At 35.8% G+C, this 20,448-nt stretch overlaps 1 protein-coding gene across 1 annotated transcript in view; it reads right to left on the reverse strand.

Moving 5' to 3' along the window:
* SLC12A2 (solute carrier family 12 member 2) overlaps positions 1–20,448 on the reverse strand; it is a 66,199-nt gene that overhangs the window by 35,506 nt on the left and 10,245 nt on the right. The window contains exons 2-9 of the mRNA XM_084305621.1: positions 11,380–11,499; positions 9,634–9,709; positions 8,967–9,062; positions 7,211–7,350; positions 6,330–6,440; positions 2,017–2,125; positions 1,382–1,509; positions 1,207–1,291 (exon numbers count right to left, since the gene is read on the reverse strand). Coding sequence (XP_084161747.1) covers positions 1,207–1,291; positions 1,382–1,509; positions 2,017–2,125; positions 6,330–6,440; positions 7,211–7,350; positions 8,967–9,062; positions 9,634–9,709; positions 11,380–11,499 — 865 coding nt within the window. The remainder of the gene's footprint in view (positions 1–1,206; positions 1,292–1,381; positions 1,510–2,016; positions 2,126–6,329; positions 6,441–7,210; positions 7,351–8,966; positions 9,063–9,633; positions 9,710–11,379; positions 11,500–20,448) is intronic.

The raw sequence follows: 20,448 nt of genomic DNA on the forward strand, positions 1-20,448 counted from the left end.
TTACCATTACCATAATTCTAATCGTAAGTTATAAGAAACAACTAGGGCACAGCATTTCTGATGCAAACAATTTCATGTTAGTTCTGTAAAGTGTTTTTTGTAACATGAAAATTTAAGTTTTTCATGTCTGAAAGATGATCAAAGTATTCTATTAACAAATTAATATTAATAAGTATTTTACTCTCATGTGGTTTCAAGTTCTAAAGTATTCAGATTTGGTAGCAGGAGCCTGTGGTCAATCTAATTAGAAAATAATGTAGATCATTAAGTTGCATAGGGCACAATTGCTACAGAGCAAGTATTTGGCAGAGCTACAGGACAACATTAGCCGACAGAGGCAGACTGGCAAGATTAGTATCTTTGGAAAGGAAATATCATTAGTGGTAAGATCAATGGTGCTTTTATAAATGTCAAATTCATTTAAACAGCAGTATAGCTAAGATAAAGCAAGGTCTTTCATATAAGAAAACTGATTAGCACTGCAAAAAACTGATTTGTCTGACATGTATAAAAATTTTTCCAATTATAGGCAAGAAATATTAGAGACATGCTTATATTCTTAAGATTACTATAATAGATTACAGATCAGGAAAAACCTGGATGACCATTGAAGCCCTGGAGCAGAACAGACAGAAAGCATCCAACACCAAGGCAAGTTCTACTTGAGAATATTCAAACTACTGTGGCAAAGGGAAGAAAGCCTCAGAAGGGAAGTTATAGTGTACTCAGACCAATTTAGGATCGTTTCTCCTCCCTACTTGCTCTTCTCAGTCTTCTGGGACAGCTCATTGCACCTCTCCAAGGAGCTGTGTAATCTTCCCAGAATTTATTCTGATAAAAGCTAACTACCACCATCTTCAGATCAAAAGATGTTTGTTCAGTGAGTATTTTGTGAAAATACACCTTTCTAATCCAAGGATCATCATCCCATTGCTGAATTCTAAACATATTAATCTAAGTACCTGGAACAAATTAGGAAGGATCAGTGTGAAGTCTGTCAGCTTTAGTCTGCTGTTCTCCTAAGACTGGTGACTGTTTCACTCATTTTAGAAAATAAGAACAGCTGAAAGTTCAATCTCCAACACTAAAAATTAGACATTTCCAACTGTTCCTTTCCCATGCATTAAAGAAAAACTGTATTGCAAACCATATCAAAACACACTCAAAAAATGTGAAAGGATAAAGTTAAAAATATTCACTACTTACCTACAGATACTGCAATTCCCATGTAAACCAACGTGGTAATTAAGATGGCCAACAATGTTCCTTTAGGTATGGCTGACTGAGGATCCTGAAACAAATTTCAGCAGTCATGACAGAGATAGACATACATTCATTGTTTGCTGGAAAAAAGTGTTTAGTTTGCTTATTTACTACTCACCGCAAGATCACCTGAGATATTTGCTCCAGCAAGTATGCCAGTTGCAGCAGGGAAGAAAATAGCAAATACAGAGAAAAACGTTTCTTCCTTTCGGAAATCTGGTCCAAAATTCTCCATAAATATTTCAGCTGTAGAGAAAAAATTATTTATATATGTCTGCCAGTGCTGATACAGAAACTACAGTATTAGCCAATTCTAGACATTAATAGCTCTGAAAAATCTAAAAATCACAGCATTGTAACCTACTTAACAAAAATCAACTGTAGAAGATTTTAAGGTAGAAAAGCCCTGATTTATCAAAATAAAGGTCACGGTAAACTGAAATAGCCTTTAAAACCAGAAGTACTTATATTCTCCTCCAGCTTTAAAAAAAATAGTATAACTACAATATTTAGTAATTTTATAATATAGCATTATTATAATTATTTAGTATTATCAATATTAAGCAGGCAGAACCAATTCTGTGCCTTAAAACTTCAATGGAATAAAACAGCAGGACGTTGAAAGAATCACAAAAAATAATCTCTATAGTTAAATAGGACTAAACTATTTTAGATGTTCACTCAATTATGACAGCAAGCCTCCACATTGCAAAGATATTAACTGTTAATAAGGTACTAACTGTTCCAGCATACCTTTATAACCAAAAAAGCCTTTAGCCTTCTTGCTGTCCAAAGGAATAAATGTTCCTATAACGAAGTCTCCAATAGCAAGTACAAGAATCACCAATAAGACTATCTGTGCCTGAAATAAAAATATTACCATTACAGTCAGAAAGAACCTGCATTTCAGTTTTTAAGTCTCCATGTTATGAATGTGTTCTAAAATGTAAATACTGACTTTATTCCAAATTCAGCTTGATATTCTTATTTCCCCACCCTTCACCCCAAATTAAAGCATGATTGAGAGAACACGTATCAGGATTTGCAAAAAATAAATATGAATAATTTGAACCTGGAAAGTATTTTTTGTATTATTACCATATGATCAAAAAATTACTCCTCTAGAGACAAGGTACTTAAGAGACCTATTTTTTCCCATAAGCCTTCCAGAAGGAAAGGATTTGAGTAGATTGAATAAACTGACAGGGAAAGAATGCACACAAATGACAGGACCATTAACTATAATTACAATGCACATTATATTTATATTTTTATAATAAAAATATAAAATTTATAAAAAGTTACAATTAAAATAATTATAATAATTTAAATTTATAAAACATAAAATATTTTATGTTTTGTAAGAATTCTATCACATCAGGAAATCAACAGCATTTGTTTGCTATTTGACACAATGGACTAATGACAGACAATAAAACCTTTACAAAATCCTACACTATGAACAAAAATGTATTTTATAAGATCCAAGAGCTCAAATGTGTGCATAGTGACAAGCCTAGAGATCAGGACTTTGTATTTAACTAGTAAACACACTGATCCATTATTTTTGGGTTGATTCCTTACAAGGTCATATACAGAATCATAGAATGGTTTGGTGTGCTTGTGTCTTGGGGGTAAAATTCTTGTAGCTTGTCTTTTTATTCCAAACCTGAAAAAATAACGGCACTGTGGCATTGCTGATTGCTAAAAAAAAAAAAAAAAAAAAAAAAAAAAACAACCAACAAACACAAGTTTTCAGTTTATGCAACCTTACAGGTAAATCCAGGCAGCACAGAAACATACAGAGCAAGACAGCCTGCAGTAGTAAAAGTAGTATTTTTATAGTTAGAAGGCCACCTGAAGAAGCCAGTTTGTGCATCATATTTGTATCTCGCCTTTGCCAAGCCTACAGAAGAACAAGTGAGGTGGAAGGATGCAGCTGGGTGATTACAAAAGTCTTCAATAAGCCCAGAGAATTCAATATGAAGTTACCAAGAACAATTTCTGTAGACGGATTTATTCAGCAATGAACCACAGCTTCTCTACAAAGATAAGAACATTTTCCAAATCTCTTCTTTGCACTCAGAAGTCTCAGACTTTAGAAAGAATGGGCGAGAGCTAAATGAATTCATTCTGAAGTCATTTCTGAAGCATACTTTCCTGTTTTCCCAGTCTCTTTATAAGCTTTTTGGTCTACCTAAAACTTATTATTGATTTGCTTGTCTCATTTTCCAAGGAATTCTCTAAGCCATTGAGAAGGCATGGAAGAACATCATAGACACTATTATCAAGAGGAAAGGATCAGTGTCTTGCTATGGTAGGCTGGATATTAACCCACATGAAGTGCTTGTTTGACAGGTTCAGTTGCTTACCATAGCTCCTATATATCTTCTTCCATGTTGCAGAAACCAAGCAAACAAGCCTTGATTTTTGCAATGAGCAGCATTTTAAAAAGCTATTGAACTCCTAATAAGGCTGCCAAATACATATATGACGGTTGAAGTGTCATACAGAGACATTAAAAAAAAATTAGGCCGTTTCTTTGCAAGCTATTGTTATTGATTTTCTCATGCTGCAGAGAAAAAGCAAGATGTTTCTCAAGACTTTAAATGACAGTGACCAGTCACTAACAACTAATTCCTTCAAAGCAAAAAATAAGTGGTTAGAAATGGGGTTGTTCAAAGTTGGGGGCATAGAAATACCATTAAGAACTGAAATTCACTGTCTGAGAAGGCAAACAATCTTTACAGAAGCATGTTGTTCAAGTTAAAAGCACACGCCAAAACTGTTTTCTGTAGATTCTTTCCTTCAAATGGTAGATCCAAGTAATGTACTTACTATTTTCACTGCCTGTTTCTACAGTCCCTATTTTTATGACTGGAAGCAACAAGAACCATCATTCTGATTATAAGCATCATCAACTTGACACACAAGCATAGGAAACTTCTAACATCTACATTATGAAGATCCTTCAGTTGCCTCTCAGTGCAGAAAATAAGGATGATTCTCACTGCAAAAATATTTGGTTCACAATCACCTATAAATGGGAACAGAGATAAGTAAACCTCTTCTCAATTATTTAAAAAGCATCAAATGAGCACACTATGGAGCATACAAAAAAAGCCTACCAGTCACACACAAAGAAATGAGCAAGTTCGACTGTCTATCAGAACACTAGTAATATGGTTTATCTTAAGGTATCTTAGAATCTGTACACGTTTGTTTCCACAATCAGAGCTGACCTAAGACCATACAGCCACAAAAAGATAAGAAAAGTAGTTTACCCCTCCTACACATTCATCACTACCAGTGTTCACAAATCCCATTGATGCTGGACCAACTGACTGCAAAAGCACTGTCTGGCTGCTCCAAATAAAAACAAACACAGAAGAGAATATGAGAGAAGCAAGAACACTGGTTTTCAGTTAGCAGTAACTACGTAACTTGGTTTCCATTCTGGCCATGTATTCTCCAAGCAGAGAGCTCATGTGAAGTTCCCAGTGAAAGAAAACTTCCACTTCATTGCTTTTAGTTTTTCTTGTGTTGAAATTACTCAGAAAGTAATATTGTTAACCTTCTTGATAAAGTCAAGAAGGATAGATTTTGCTGTTTCTCAGTTAGAGACACTTAAAGCTTGCAGTTCAGAAAAGCAGTCTGGATAGCTGTATAAATCTATGCAAACTAGTGAGCTAGTGCTAGACAGAGAGCCATCATACCTGAAGGATAATGTGGTCATTGGTCATAGCCAACACAGGTTCACGACAAGACTGTCCTGCTAAACAAACTTACATGACAAGGTTACCCATCTAGTTGACTAAGGGAAGATGGTTGCTGTGATCTTCTGGGAATTCAGTAAAGCTTCTGACAATGTTTCTCACAAGCACATACTACAATGGGTGAACAACTGGCTGACAGGTCAAGCTCAAAGGGTTCTAGTAAATTGGGTTACATCAGGCTAGCAGGTAGTCATTCCTGGGATCTGCGAGAGCTCCATTTTAGTGCCAGTTCTCTTTAAAGTTCTCATAAATTACTTGGATGTAGACTAGGTGTTTTGAGTAAGTTTGCAGATGGCACGAAATTGGGAGCAGCTGTGGACTCCCTTAAAGGTGGAGAGTCCTTGCAGAGAGATCTTGACAAATTAGAGAGCTAGGCCATCAACAACAATATGAAGTTTCACAAGAGGAAGAGTCAGATTCTACACCTGGGACAGGGCAACCCCGTGTATACTGGGGGAAGAGAGGCTGGAGAGCAACCCCACAGAAATTTATCTAGGTGTTTTGTTCAACAGTAAATTGAGTGTAAGTCAGTCTGCCCTTGCAGCCGAAAGGTCCAATTGTATCCTGGGATGCATCAAACATGACACTGCTAGCTTGTCAAGGGAAGCAATTACCCTACTCTACTCTGCACTGGTGTGGTCTTACCTTGAGCATTGTGTGCATTTTTGGGCACCACAGAATAAGGACATAAAACTATCAGAGAGCATCCAAAGGAGGTGGTGAAGGGTCTAGAGGGGAAGATTTATCAGAAGCAGCTTGGTCTGTTCTGCCTAAAGAAGAGGAGACAAAGGGGAGGCCTCATGGTGGCCTGCAGCTTCCACACAAGGGGATCAGAAGTGAAGATGCTGATCCTGCTCTCTGGCAACCTGCAACAGGACCCAAGTCCTATTGGAATGGCATAAAGCTGTGATGGGGAGGTTCTGGCTGGCTGTTAGGAAAAGGTTCTTCACTGAGAGGATGGTCAGGCACTTCAGACTCCCCAGGGAAGTGGTCACAGCACTGAGCCTGCCATAGTTGAAGAAGCATTTGGACAACGCTCTTTGATATATGTTCTGATTTTTGGGTAGTCTTGTGTGGATGCAGGAGTTGGACTCAGTGATCCATGTGGGTCCGTTTCCACTCAGGATATTCTATGATTCTATTGATTAAAAACTGCTCACTGCTTGACTCCTAACATACTGTGTATGCAATATTGAGTGTGCTAAATATATTAAAAATTATTCAGGCAGCTGAGTAAAGAAAAAGACAAATAAAAAGCAAACAAAAAAAGAGAAAGTAATAGTTCCTTACTTTTGCTTCCCATTCCATTCCTGCTACAGAAATTCCAAGTAATATAACTACTGTGATGGCTCCTATGATTCTGATGTCATTCATTTCATCAATCATCAATGTCCCATTTTCCTAGAAATGGAAACAAGAAGTAATATACCTTTATCAAGTACCTATCTTCCCTATTACAGAATAGAAGTGTATTGTTGAATACTATTTTAGACATAACCTCTTTTTCCTTTGTTTTATATCACTGAATAATTCTAAATGAAAATAAACAGTCATTATAACCCATCCCCAGAGCAAATGGCCTCTTCAACTGCCAGTGAAGAAACCAGCACAGTAACAGCTACCATCCTGCATCTATAGATATATTAGTTGTTCACCATTACTCTTAATTCTTGCAATGCATTTCAGACATCTTCCCTTCTATGATAACTACAGTACAGTATTCATATCAAAAATGCAACAGATAAATTGGTTGTGTTTATCTTAAGGAATTGCTTTTAACAAACAAAACCCTTTTTCAAAAGAACTTAATATAAATTACTTTCAGTTAACAAGAAACAGCTAGCTAGGAATCTTAGCATTAATAACTTATGATTCTGACTCAGGTATCTATACTTCCACTCTTCTCAACAGCTAGCAGCTTGAACTTCAGAACAAGTTCTGCATTTTATTTTTTCAGGGAAAAATAGTGAGTAAAGTTCCAGTTTGAGATCAATGATAATTTCTTATACATCAAAAAGCTACTGGAATACTGAATTAATTTATTCATATATCAGTAGCAACCTTGTGCCTCATTCCACATCTTGTTAACTATGAAATCTTCTGCCACTAAATAACAGCACAAACCTGCATAGAGTACAGCATAATCAGTACAATCAGTATTATCCATATACCTTAAGCAGCTCCACAACTGTCTCTGCAAAGCCAACAACATACATGGCTACTGCAACAGCATTGGCAAATGCAAAAATCAATCCTATGGCACCACCAAATTCTGGACCTAAACTTCTGGAAATTAAGTAATATGCTCCTCCTGAAAGGAAAAAAAAAAATTGAACACACAAAAAAACACCACAAAAATGTAAGAAAAATGTACAGGCATCAGCAACATAGTGTTTACATGAACATGATAAAATTTATTCTTATATCTTTCCTGATTTATTAGAAAAGAACCCCAAACACAGTATTTTAGGAACAGGCATGCTGAAGTAACACAAGTATATTTCAAGGTTCTAAGAAAAGGCACCAGTTGGAAGTAATCACCCAACTCATGTACCACGTGATATTATTCACCTATGCAACCAGTTCCACTATTAAAAAAGGCCAGTAGTACAGCTGCCCATACTTTACAACTTATTTGAAATTTAAAAGCAACTGTGCATAGTTTTACTATTACAGTTATACTGTACTAATTTACTATTACAGCTATAGCTCAAGAAACTAGCCAAAATATACTGTTACAAACCCACTCAAGTCCCAAACCTACATGACTTCTTTCTTAAAGCATTGCTATCGTGAGAATTCTCTGCCGTGCAGTGACACTGTCAGAACAGTAACATGCCAACTCCATTTTTCACAATCTATTCTTAATTTCAGTTCTCATTCAAGAAGTGTATAGGTACCAAGCTGCAACACACTTTGCATTTAAGAATTTCAGCCAGTAAAAAAAATAAGCTACCATAACTTTTTCAAAGGAAAAAATAAATTATTCTCTAAGAACTTCAAAATTTTGAATAAGGCATTATTTTGTAGAAGTGGTTCAAAACAAATGTCTCCCATTAGAAAAGGATAATCTGATACATATAATGCAGTATACAAAAGTTTAGAAACTAAGCTTGACATAATACTAATATTTATAGTTGATCTTTCCCATTGGGTCTGTTAACTTTGTTGCAGTGATTTCTTTTTTCCTTTCTCTTCATTCTTAAAGCAACAGAATTTTATAGGCACAGACAAATGAACTGCTTCTATTTTAATTCTACCACAACTTCTAGCAGTAGCCATCTTGTACCATCATGAAGTAGTTTGAGCATGCCATAGGTACTGACCATTTACACAACCATTTTACACGCACTGATGACAACAGTGCATAAACTATGAAAGCAAATGAACATCACCCTCGGGAAGAGTTGGAGATGACCAAGGAGAGTTTGGGGAATTTCTTTTGTGCATAAGAAAAGAAATCATGCTAGACCTAGACCATGTCCTGCTGTATGTTTATATATAGATATAGCATATCCCTTTATAGGACTTACTTTATTAGAAAGATGTATTTCTGGACTAGAACACAAAAGCAACACATTCTTGACCAGCCCATGCAGACGTAGGTGAATATCAAGACCCTGTTTGTTCCTGAAAATGTTTGTATTCCAAAAACTAAAAGCGATGTTTCTTCCACGTTACAAAAGAAAGCCACCAGTCAAATCAAGTTACTAGGCTAATTGTTGGTTTTTCATTACATGACTGAAGTCAAATACAGAAAATCAGAAAGACTGTGCTCCTCAAAAAACTTAATTCCTCCCTATTTTTATCCATTCTGTTCTTACTCCCCCGCTAAAAGAAAATGGAAAATAAATTAGAGACTCCATCTTTGAAGTGTATGCTTGAGAATGATAAGATACTTTAAAAGTTTTATGAAAGTAGCTTTACCTCCTCTTACAAATCCATTTGTGGCTATAGCAGAAGTAGACAGTCCTGTAATAGTTGTCACCACAGTAGCCATTGCAATAACAACAACAGACAGACCTTTTGGAAAAAAAAAAAGTTTAAGGTTTAAGTCCAGCAGAATTCAAGCATACAGATCTTAGACTCAACTTTATCTAAAAAATTAGTCATCCAAACCTGACAAGTTTATTTTATGTGGTCCTGTACATTCAGGGCTTTATTTCCCTTTTGTACTGAAGTGTTTTGTGGATACAAACAAAACTGGATAAATTATATTTTCAATCAGAGTAAAAGCTGTACCCTAGAGCTTCAAGGAAACACGTCCCTTTGGAAGGTGACAGATCTTTTGCAGTTCAAAGCTAACTTAAATAATTTTCTAAGGCTTATATCCTATATAGGATATATGCAGATTTTAATAACTAGAGACCAGAAGTTTCTCTCTATAATTTATTGAAGACCTGAAAAGATCATTTTTAAAATTATGCATCTTCTAGATAAATGGAAAGTAAGTAATTTCATATTGCTTAAACTTTTAAGTAAAAATCCTGACAATATTAAAGCAACTTTCTGTACCAGTGTAACAGCAAATTCAGGATGAAAGTCTCTTAAGTCACATTTCCACTGAAATAAAACTATTTAATTTTACACATACCTATCCCAGCTTGTCCTACAATCCATGATAGTCTGATGAAGAGCATCACACCCCAGATATTCAGCATACATCGTACCTAGGGTAATAGACATTTAATATGAGTCTTACATCTGCAATCATTTCCACTAATTTTTCATTTTACTTTTAATATTGTCTGACTTCTCATAGTCCTTCACTACTTTTCAAATTGTTTTAAAAGAACAGATTCTTTAATTAGACAAGTTAGATTAAAAATTAAAAGGAAACATAATTTAAAAATTACTGCTTTGAACAAGTTATAGTTACACCTGACAGTTGTAGTAGTTCTTGATCAAGCAATACAAATAAGTAATTTAGACCCCAACCTTTAGAATCTAAAATTCATACTACAGAATATATCATTAACACTGTTATGTTTCCAATACTCTTAATTCAGATCTCCCACAACTCCTTTTTCCAGTACTAAAACAACCTGCCAAATATTTTCTCCATTAAAAAAAAACAAACAAACAAACCAAAAACCAAAAAACAGAAAACCCCCACAATTTGACAGCCCTTGAACTTTCGTATCTTACAATGGAGCTGTACACTAACAGGATGGGGAAGTGAGGAATGTAGGAAGAGTGGGGACAAAGTCTGTTTCTTCTTTTCCTCCATAAAATAGTTTGCAATGTGCACAGTTTAGACAGAAGACAAGCAGCAGGTCTTGTGTGAATCTCATGTGGAGAGTATAGTATCAACCCAAAAAAGTTTAGGTGGTCACTGAAGGTAGACAAGTGCCTCTCCAAACCATGGAAGTAAGAGTGTTTTCAGAGATTTTTATGCAGTCTTGCAAAATGCAAAAACACCTGAGCTAGAAACATTCACCTCAACAGCTTATGCCTATAAGAAAACACTAATGGTAAATTTTTAAAAATTAAAAATTTTTAAAATTTAAAAATAGAATTTTAAAACCTGCTTAAAACTTTTTAACAGACTTTGGAAGAAACTGGCCAGCAACATTTATCCCATGATAACATCTAATATCAGCTTCAAATCAGCATACAGAATATATACTACCAATATATCTTCCAAAATTTAATTCTTAGTATTATTGCTTACAAAAATAATGCAATACAGAATTTGGGTATAGAGAAATTCAAAGTAATTTTAAAGCAGGTAAGAAGCTGAACAACTCAGTCCTTGGTTGGGGTATATCAACAGGAGGTCCTATTATCTGTTAGACAGCTGCTGCCAGTACTCTTTCTCCCAAGAGAAAGGGTATGGCTGCTTAAAGTCTTGTAAGGAAGTTGCTAACGCACAGTGGAAGCTTTCTGAACTAAAATTAGGTATTCTGAATGCTTGAGTTCAATGTGGATTAACCAGTTGTTGCATTTGCAGCCTCCACTACAAGATTGTATAGCTTTGGAGAGTACATGTATTAATCACATTTCCTCTCTGCCAAAGTATTAAAAAAATAAACTAATATGTACTTGAAATAAAATCTGTTGTGTTACCCTTAGTTTTTCTTTATTCTGAATGGGGACAGACTTGGATCTCCCCCCCCCCAAAAAAAAAAAAAAAAAGAATAAAATTAGTGTTGAGACTTCAACAGCTTCGGAGATGACTACTTTGTAACAGGTTCAACAATATTTAAATACTTAATTCAAGCTTTACCATACACATGTAGGTACTTTCCTCACATGTTTTTTTTTTTCTTTTTGCTTCTGTATAAGTAAATAAGAAAGATCATTTTAAAGTCACTAAGGCACAATTTATCAAACTTACCAATACACCTTTTATCCAGCCAAACTTGACTACACCTTTGCTATCAGGTGTGTAAGTGGCAGCTGCTTCCCCAGCCGGAGTTCCTTCCTCTCCATTTGCATAGCCATCTTCAAAGGGTTCCTTAGGAAAAAAAAATATTTCTTTGAGGTTTAACAGAGCACAGAGGCAATCTGATACTCAAGTTTTAAAAATAGTGTACTTGTGCAAACAGAATAATTAAAAAATGACAAGGTAGAAGTTACCATTTACATGCCATTTACATGAGGCACATCTTACGATTTTTAATGAATATACACCAAACTGAAGAGGATAACTTCAGTATTCCTTTTCAGTTACCAAAGTTACCTGCAAACAGTTACCACTCTGAGTAATAAATATTTTGAATTGTGTCCTACAGTTATGGATTATTTTTTTTCACAAAAAAATATGCAATTTCATACGCAGTAACTGCTACCATATGGAGAATTTTATTTCTTAATCTGAAAGCGTACTACCACAAGTTACTGACCCTCATCTACACCATTTCCTGTAGTCTTAGCTGTCAGTTGATCAATTTTTCAGTACACTGACTTCCCTGTAAATTATTCTGCTATTCATTGTAAGATGATGCTGCTAAAAAGGAAGGTAGAAGAGTGGCATTTCAGGAAGATGGAAGGAAGAGGAGTCTGCTCCCAGACATCTCAGCACTGTTTAAAACAGAAGGATAACAGACAGAAAGTATCAGTCCCGTGCAAAAAAATGGTTTGTGGCTTTTTTTTTTTTTTTTTTTTTAACTCAGACTTGCAATGCAGAAGCCTCACCTGTTTGATATACATAACTACATACACATAAGTGTGCTCAAGCACACACTGTAGGCTTGCTCTTCAAAAAGCAGTTCTGTTTTGCCAAGCCAAACCAACACCTAAGCATTTAAGCCTAAGTATTTCCTACACTTGCTGTAAGAAACCTTCAGAAAGGACTCTAGGCGAAGTACGTTAGCTATCCAGGGCAACAAGTATATGGAATGAACACACTAGAAAGAAAACTGAGTATCATTCAGAGGGTGCTATTCAACAAAACAGCTTGAGCAGTTTTTGCTAGGCAGCCTGCATCTTAGCATGCTTAGAAAACATTTATGCAATTAGAGACTCAATCCCAGTGAAGTAAAAGGCAGAACTTACATCTGCTAAATAAGACAAAACAGACTGGGCACAATTTACACTTTCAAGATGTATATTAAGTGCTAATGGCACGCAGTCAGGAAGTTTACTGTGAGAAAGTTCCTCTTTCTGATGCATTAATATCAAATATGTCATCAGCACAGATGTTTCCCAAGGAAACATTTACAGAGCTGTCACAACAGGTGTCACTTATATTCCTTAAAAATTAGAGGCAAACACATGAACAGATTAAAAAATACAATTATGTTAACCTTACTCGAAGATTGTTAGCTCAGATTCATGTCTGCTGTTTCCTTCAAGTACATTGTGTCATAAAATTCTCAAGAAAACAGATATACCTGCAACACATCTGGATATCCTGCGTGGCATAAGGTCTCTGCCATCAGGCAAAATTCTCATCAGTTTACAGATCATTATCTCTACCAGAAAGGTTTCTTAAACAGTTGGCTTTCTTGTCTCAGAGAAGGAGGTAATAGATACACAAACCCCAAACAGAGGGCAAAAAGAAACATTAAAGGAAATTAACCAGCTTGCTGAACTGCACTTCTTCTAGACAGAGGAGATCTAATGGATGTAACTTCATGGGAGTTTTGTACGGCCTTTGAACAGATCAATCTATCTGCTGATTAATTGCATTCAAGCACTCTAGACTTGGAAAAAAAAATCAAGCAAGAAATGGTGGGTGATCTATTTGGAGTGGAAAAAAATGGTAAGGATCAAACAAGAAGGTCACCATACCACAACACTGAATATTCTACATAGACTTCATTCTAGCATCTGTTTGTCGGAAAGGAGAATATCTACTTTTTCTCTAATACCTACAGCTACAAGCCACCATCTGGTTATTGAACCTGTGCTGACCTGCCCAGATCAGAGCTGAAGAAACAAAGGCACCTCACCAGACTTGTCACTCAGCTCAGACACACCTGAAATTTATGATGGAAAAGAGTAGGTCTACATACTGATATGTTATAGTACACTTAAACTCTTCCTTAGGATAACTTCCCTAGAAACACTGGAATACATAATTATTAACAAAACACTCAAAACTCTTTCTAGGTATTAATGTCTTCCCTCATCAAAGACTGCTGTTTTCTCACAACACTTCCCAGAATTGTCTCCCCCCTTCTCCACCACCCTCTCCAAAACGGAGGAAAGGAAAAAAGAAGAAATATTAAAAGCAACGGACAGACTACAGCCATAAACAGAAGCCTAATTTCCAGGATTTTCTACAGTGATTAATTTTTTTTTTTTTTTTTTTTTTTTTTTTTTTTTTTTTTTTTTTTTTTTTTTTTTTTTTTTTGCTATTTGAGTTTTCACAGCCACAAAAAACTTTTGACAACAAGTCAAGGGAACAATACAGCTTCCCACGGCTATGGGATGCTCACTAACTCAAGGGCACCCTTTGGGCTCTCCCTAACACTGGGTTCAGGGTAAGCGCACTACTAGACTTCACAAAGTACTATAAAGAACCTTTTCTTTCCTTAGAATCTATTTTGCATTCTTTTTTTTCCCTATTCTTTCTTCAAAAATAAACCTATGAGAAACAAACATTTAACTTCAGCTACAAAAGCCTGACTGGCGTATTTAAAAGCTGCACAGAAAATGCTTTCATACTCTTAAGTTGGGGTATGAAGAAGTATGACAAGTATATGAAAGAGTATTTTATACTCTTATCTGTCAACCAGAAAGAACCAACTGCTACAAGAACAGATTTGGATTGTGTCAAACCTTCTTGTTATGCTATGCTGCTTTATCATGTGAACATTTAATACGATGCATGGAAATTTATCAGTGTCTGCAATTTAAGCTCTTCATGGGCATTCCATGCTGAACTGCATACTCCCATTGTTGCTAAACTGAGCGACCACAGTAACTGGAGAACACTGAGGAATCTTGCGGTCACCTTAAAACACTTTCAAACAGAGCGCAGGAAACAAGTCCTGAAGTCCCACGGGTAGTTTAATAAACATGTTCACAACCTTGAACCAAGACCTCCAACCAAGCACATAATTGTGTGACTGTACATTATTATTCTTTCACAGAAAATACACATTGCCATAAGAAATCACTACGCCACATTCGCAATGAACTCAGTTTTCAAGTCTAGCATTCAGGGAGCACTGTTTTTATCAAATACACAGTTTTTAACGCTTTGGCCAAGAAAACAGCCAACACTGATAACACCTTTTGGTATTACAAAAAGGCATGTCATGTTTCCAGTAAGAAACAATTAAACTTTTTTTTTTTTTTTGAAAAGGCTAGTCAGGGGAGGACTAAGCTAGAAGAAATCAGTATCCATCTATACCAAAACATTGATACCTTATATTCAACTAAAGCAGTCTATACAGTAATAGTGCATCATAACATTTATTTATTTTATCTTAAAGTGTTCTAGTTTGCTTCACTTTTAGGTTTTAAGAGAAGGCTGAGTGTCCTACTGTAAGAGACAGTTACATACTTCAGCAAGCTGACCATGGCTGACCATGTACTGGTAGAACCTGCACCCATTATAGAGCTGCACATTTTACTGTAGTGCATCAGCCTGTCTTATTCTGAAGGAGATAACAGCTCGTAACTGATATTTATCAGTTAACAAGATTATTTTCAAGCTATTCACACTATGAATACAAGAGAGTTTTGTTCTATATGCCTTGTCGCTCTACAACTATGCAATATTTTTTTTTTTTATAGAAAACTATTTCCAAGTGTACAAAAAAAAATTAATAACTGAAAGGTTATTGCTGGTTATCAGTGCTAGTGGGTGCCCAAAAAACACCAGTGAGAATACAGATATTACAAAGTGTGGGCACAAAAGCATTCAACTATACAAGGCTCCAAGTTTAGCCCTTTAATGCCAGATTAATAGAGCACTACTGTGGTCTCAGCTGTAAATAAAACAGACAGTGTTTTTCATGCTTGTGGTTGTTTTTAGTCAAGTCACTGAGTGAAGAAAAAAAACTCACAAGCACTACTTTAAAAACAGCAATATGTGTATAATGATATCTTCACAAACAGTAAAAAAAAAAAAAAAATTTGGTACTGTGGATTTTGAGGCAGTAGAAGAGAAAGAAATGAAAGAAGATTGTCATTTCAGATCACAAATGATGTTTTAAACACAGTTATTTATCAAAATACTGTCTTTTATCTAAGAAATCTATAGATAGAGCCAGTGTTCACTTGCACTAAGGAAAAATAATCTACATTTACAGGCTGACAATTATCATACATTGATAGGATCTAGCCAAGAAACAGTTAAATTCTATTCCTACACACAAATCTCCATTGCTAAATTGTTCAGTGGACTGTAGTACAAGATAATCTACTATTTCATCTCCAGTACTGCTTCGTAAGTATAACAATACGTTATTTGTACCAATTATGAATAGCCCACATATTTATTAGAAGTGCATCAGAAATGAGAAACAAGTTGTTAGCCAGAAGAGACTTCAGATTTTTCCACATCCAGCCTGTAACATACTGGTGTCCAGAAAACTCTCTCATCAGCAAAATTATTATTCAGATTTACGGTGAATCCTGAAACAACCAATAATTGTTTAAATTATGCCGCTTTTTTATTCGTGGTGAACTTATCTAGATTCCATTTTAGGAACAACATACTGAGGCTTTGTTGCCCTGAATGGGGTGGTACCAGAATGAATGTACATGAAGTCATTTGCTCTTGTGTCTTTTCAAGTATTGTTGTATGAAAGACTTGAAAAAAAGGACAAGATGGCTATTAAGTCTGTATTTAAGACTACCTGTTTTTGGACAAGATCTTACTGAAAATTATTTTAGTCAATTATTTCTCTCAATTGCTATTGATTTTTCTTACAATGCATTTGATTTCTCTGTACTTTGAAAACACTGTTTACACGCATACTGAAGTCAGTGAATGAAAGATCAGGAATTGTCAGGTAGCAAACAGTTGCTGAGCAGTAGTTCTGTAAGCCTGAACATTACTAGATTGATTTTTCAAGTTTACAACTGGGTTGTTCTAGGGGAGGGAGGAGAAGGGGTACTATTATATTAAGAGTACACCACTTATCTTTGATAGCTATAAAAAAAGAGTTAGTTTATTATATCATAAAGGTAAAGAAATTCCAGATTCTGAACAAAGGCTTTATGGATTCTTAACTTCTTACCAAATGTGAGTTCTCTTCTTCCTGGTGTAAACACCATTTAGGTTAGGCAACAGAAAAACATTGACTCAAGTTTATGCCACTACAAAATAAAACATGATACAATGTTGAGTTTAGATCTGATACCACATGTTAATTCCAACTTGAATAATGTTCTGTCAAAAATCTTAGTGTAGAAATAGGTGGTTGCCACTCCCCACTGCTCTTTCTGCCAAGAATTTTGTGGAGGGGAGAATAGTTAAATCTTACAGGTTTTTATCCACATAAAATCTGTACCTACAGCCTTTAAGTAGAAGCCCGCAGATGAATAATCTGTACTTTCTTTGTGGTCTGCCTAATTTAGTGTGCTCCAAGTAGTGAATAACTTATTTAGCTAATTCTTCCTATTCCCATTACTCTTGTGCAAGCAGAGACCAGAGAAGCACTTAACTTTTTTTTTTTCTAAATCTGACCAATTACTGTTTTAGCACATGCCATGAAGTATGGGTTTTTCCTCACACTAGTTCCTTAGGCTCCACAATGGCAGCTTTTCCTTGTCTTAGTAGGATATGGCAGTAAAGTGGACTTAATTAGCTAGTACTATCAAAGTGTCACAGAAAACCAACAGAGCCTCGCTTTCTCAAACTCCATTTTCTGCAGCAATATTTTAAAATGGCACTCAGTGATATTTAATCAAGAGAACAGTTGCTTGTACTCAAGATTGCCTTCTATTGACATATTCTGACATTGAGCATGGTAGTTTCATCATTTAACACACCTCCTAAGGACAGGACATTAGGGAAGCCACCTAAGATCGGTCCTTTCATCATCTGAAGTATAGGCAGGACAATTCAGTTTAACATCAGGTCTCCTGTTGTCACCAAATACAGCCAAAGCCTTGACAAGGTGACTAAGCTTTTATCTTCCAACAGTTTTGTGTTTAGAGATGTTTTCAACAATCAAAGTGGAATTCTTCAGGAGAAGGAGAGACGTTCACACATCTGCTACTGCCCTTCACTGAAGCTTCCAGAGCGATTGCCAAGCTGTTCACGACCATAACAATTTCTTGTTTTCTCTTACAAAAGCTCAATTCTACTTGCACTGCCACTTCTAATAAGCTCATTTTAGTGGCAGGAAGTGATTGGTAAAACGTATTGATCTAGATGTAGCATGCCAGCAGTCTCAACAGTCAAGGAATCCATCTCATGCAGTGATTATACTCCTAAACAGCCCAACTCTAGCTGCACACATTTAATGCTGTGGCTACTCAAGCACAAAATTTGCCACTATGGAAAGGACAGAAAATTTTCTGAACTAACAGAGCTCAAAAAAATGAGGGGAAAAAAGCTATTCAACATTTGTCTTACTCTTCTAATTAAGACATTCTATTGCTAGAGTGCAGATAAGTGAGAGATCAGGAAGAGTTATCAGATAACAGCAGAATTACTGTATGTTTTGCTCAAAAAAAAAAACACCAAACAACACATTTCCCATGATTTTTAATGACCGTAAGTCTTCTCTTGCAGTAACAGACCTTCCACTTCCCCTTCTGGAATGAACTTTTGGATTCTTCCTCCCACTTCACTTGTGATGCTTCCAATGATCTAACAATTTATAAGTGCTAGATGTACTCTACACACAGAATGACTACATAGAATAATCTTGCTTACATACATGCTTACCTCTGATGCAACACTGACAACTTCTGTACCAGTACAAACCTTTCACAAATGTATTTTAACTGTGATACCACACTGGCAAGGAGTAAACTTGCTATTAAATGCACACTGATGTACACTACGCTATCAAGCACCTCTGTTCTTCAACCACTGCATTTGCAGCATGCTGACAGTTGCTTAATGTTTTAATAGTTTTATCTTCATAGTTTAGCGTGGAGGAAGAAGTAGTATTGAGATTCCTTTCCAAAACTTGTGAATCTCTGAAGTCATTTTGTGTATGTTGTTGTCCAGGGACACAAAACAGTCCTGCAATTAATATGCATGAGCATTTTATCAAGAATAGTATTAAATTTGACTGTCTGCCTGTGAATGGAGAGTATTTAGGTAATTAAATATACAGGAATGAAAACGGTTCTCAAGTCTTTCACATGATCTGGTAACACTGACCCCTATATTTAACTGTTCCTTCAGCCTTCTAATGTTCAAAATGGTTCAAGTACTGTTGTTAACTTTGGTCGGGAGACAAGCAACAAATCACAGCAAGTTTTTCATACTCAACTTGAAAAACACATCTGCCAAGCCCGACAGTTTTAAAGTGTTCTCTGTAACATAAACAAAAAGCTTTAAATGGAAAGAAGAATTGAAGACAACTAGTTAAAAATATTTTACGCTACTATAACTTGGTTAGGGAACAATCAGTACTGGCATGGGCAGTCCATTCTGTCATCTAGTAACACTAACAATACTGTTGTAGACAAACAGCTATTTTCTTCTCTCTACCGATCCGTTTCAGTAAGCCTTTCATTTATGCCAAAAGGAGTTTACCTAAACCTCCCTCCCATTAAGACCCCAGAACTGTGGAGTATGCATCAATATTCAGACCTGGTGGAAGCAGTTAGTTCTAAATAATAAATTGTGTTGAAGCATCAAATGAGGCAGAAGAATCTTGTTTGAGTTTCTGTTGTATTAATTTCCAGTTTCTAGCTCAATCTCTGTGAAAGCAAGCTAACATGTTGGGAAAAAAACAAACAAGTGCTGTCTGCATCCCTCATTACCTGTGAAAAACACTTTTCCGGCCTACCCTAATAATTTCAGAGAGCTACCACCTTGTTACTCAGTAACAGTTGAACAGAATAAAAAAAATAAAACTAAAGAAAGTGTCATGTAATGAGTAAATCAAGGAAAAAGATGTAGTACACCTGCACTTCAAACATTGCATACAGTTCTAGTTGTTTGTCACCACACCTGTTGAGAAGAGGATGATGATAGATTTACCATAAGTTAGCAAATAAATTGAGAACTAGTATGCCCTACTCTAGATTAATGTTTCCTAATAGCCCTCAATCTGAGTATGAAAGTAGGCTGTCATATTTTTACACCTTCACACATCACTAATCTACATCTTACCTACAGGTGATGATGACAGGTATATTTGGTACTTCAAACAGGGCGATAATCCAAGCAAACACCATTATCTTTTCAGTTTACTATTGCTACTCAAAGACAGTTTCCACAGGCATTTAGAAATTTTACAAGTCCCTGACAACTCTTTAGTTAAAAATGAACTTGCCAAGTTTACAAAAACAGATTTAGATATTCTGTATGAGGACGTGCAGGAGTTAAATTGGAAGCTTAAATGGTTATTATGGGAACCAGTGTATGAGGGAGGGAAAAACCCAGCCAGGTAGCACACGCAAAAGAACACAACTGAAGACATGCCCAAGATGTCTGACTAAATGCCACTTGAGAATTTTCTTTAAAAAACAAACTAAAGAACATACACCTTCAAGGAATGCTGCGGGTTACTGTACACTGAATAGCAGTTGACTGCAGTTCAGAAAATTCAGCAGTCAATGCCTGGCACATTAGGTACTTTATTGCTTGGTTTTAAGCCAGGAATGAGTTAACAGATTTCCTACTAGAATTTATAGCTCCCACTTCTAGCACATGAAATCCTGCTACTATATACCATGATTTCACTGTCTTTACAGTCACGACCTAGAAGAGACTACTAAACCATTAAAAGGCACCCAGAGGTTACCTACAGCAACAGGAGATAAATCACCTAGATGAAACACTTAAAATGCAGATTTTCTTCCTTGGATCAAG

The sequence above is a fragment of the Netta rufina genome (assembly GCF_964035555.1).
Source record: "Netta rufina genome assembly, chromosome: Z".
Classification (NCBI taxonomy): Eukaryota; Metazoa; Chordata; class Aves; order Anseriformes; family Anatidae; genus Netta; species Netta rufina.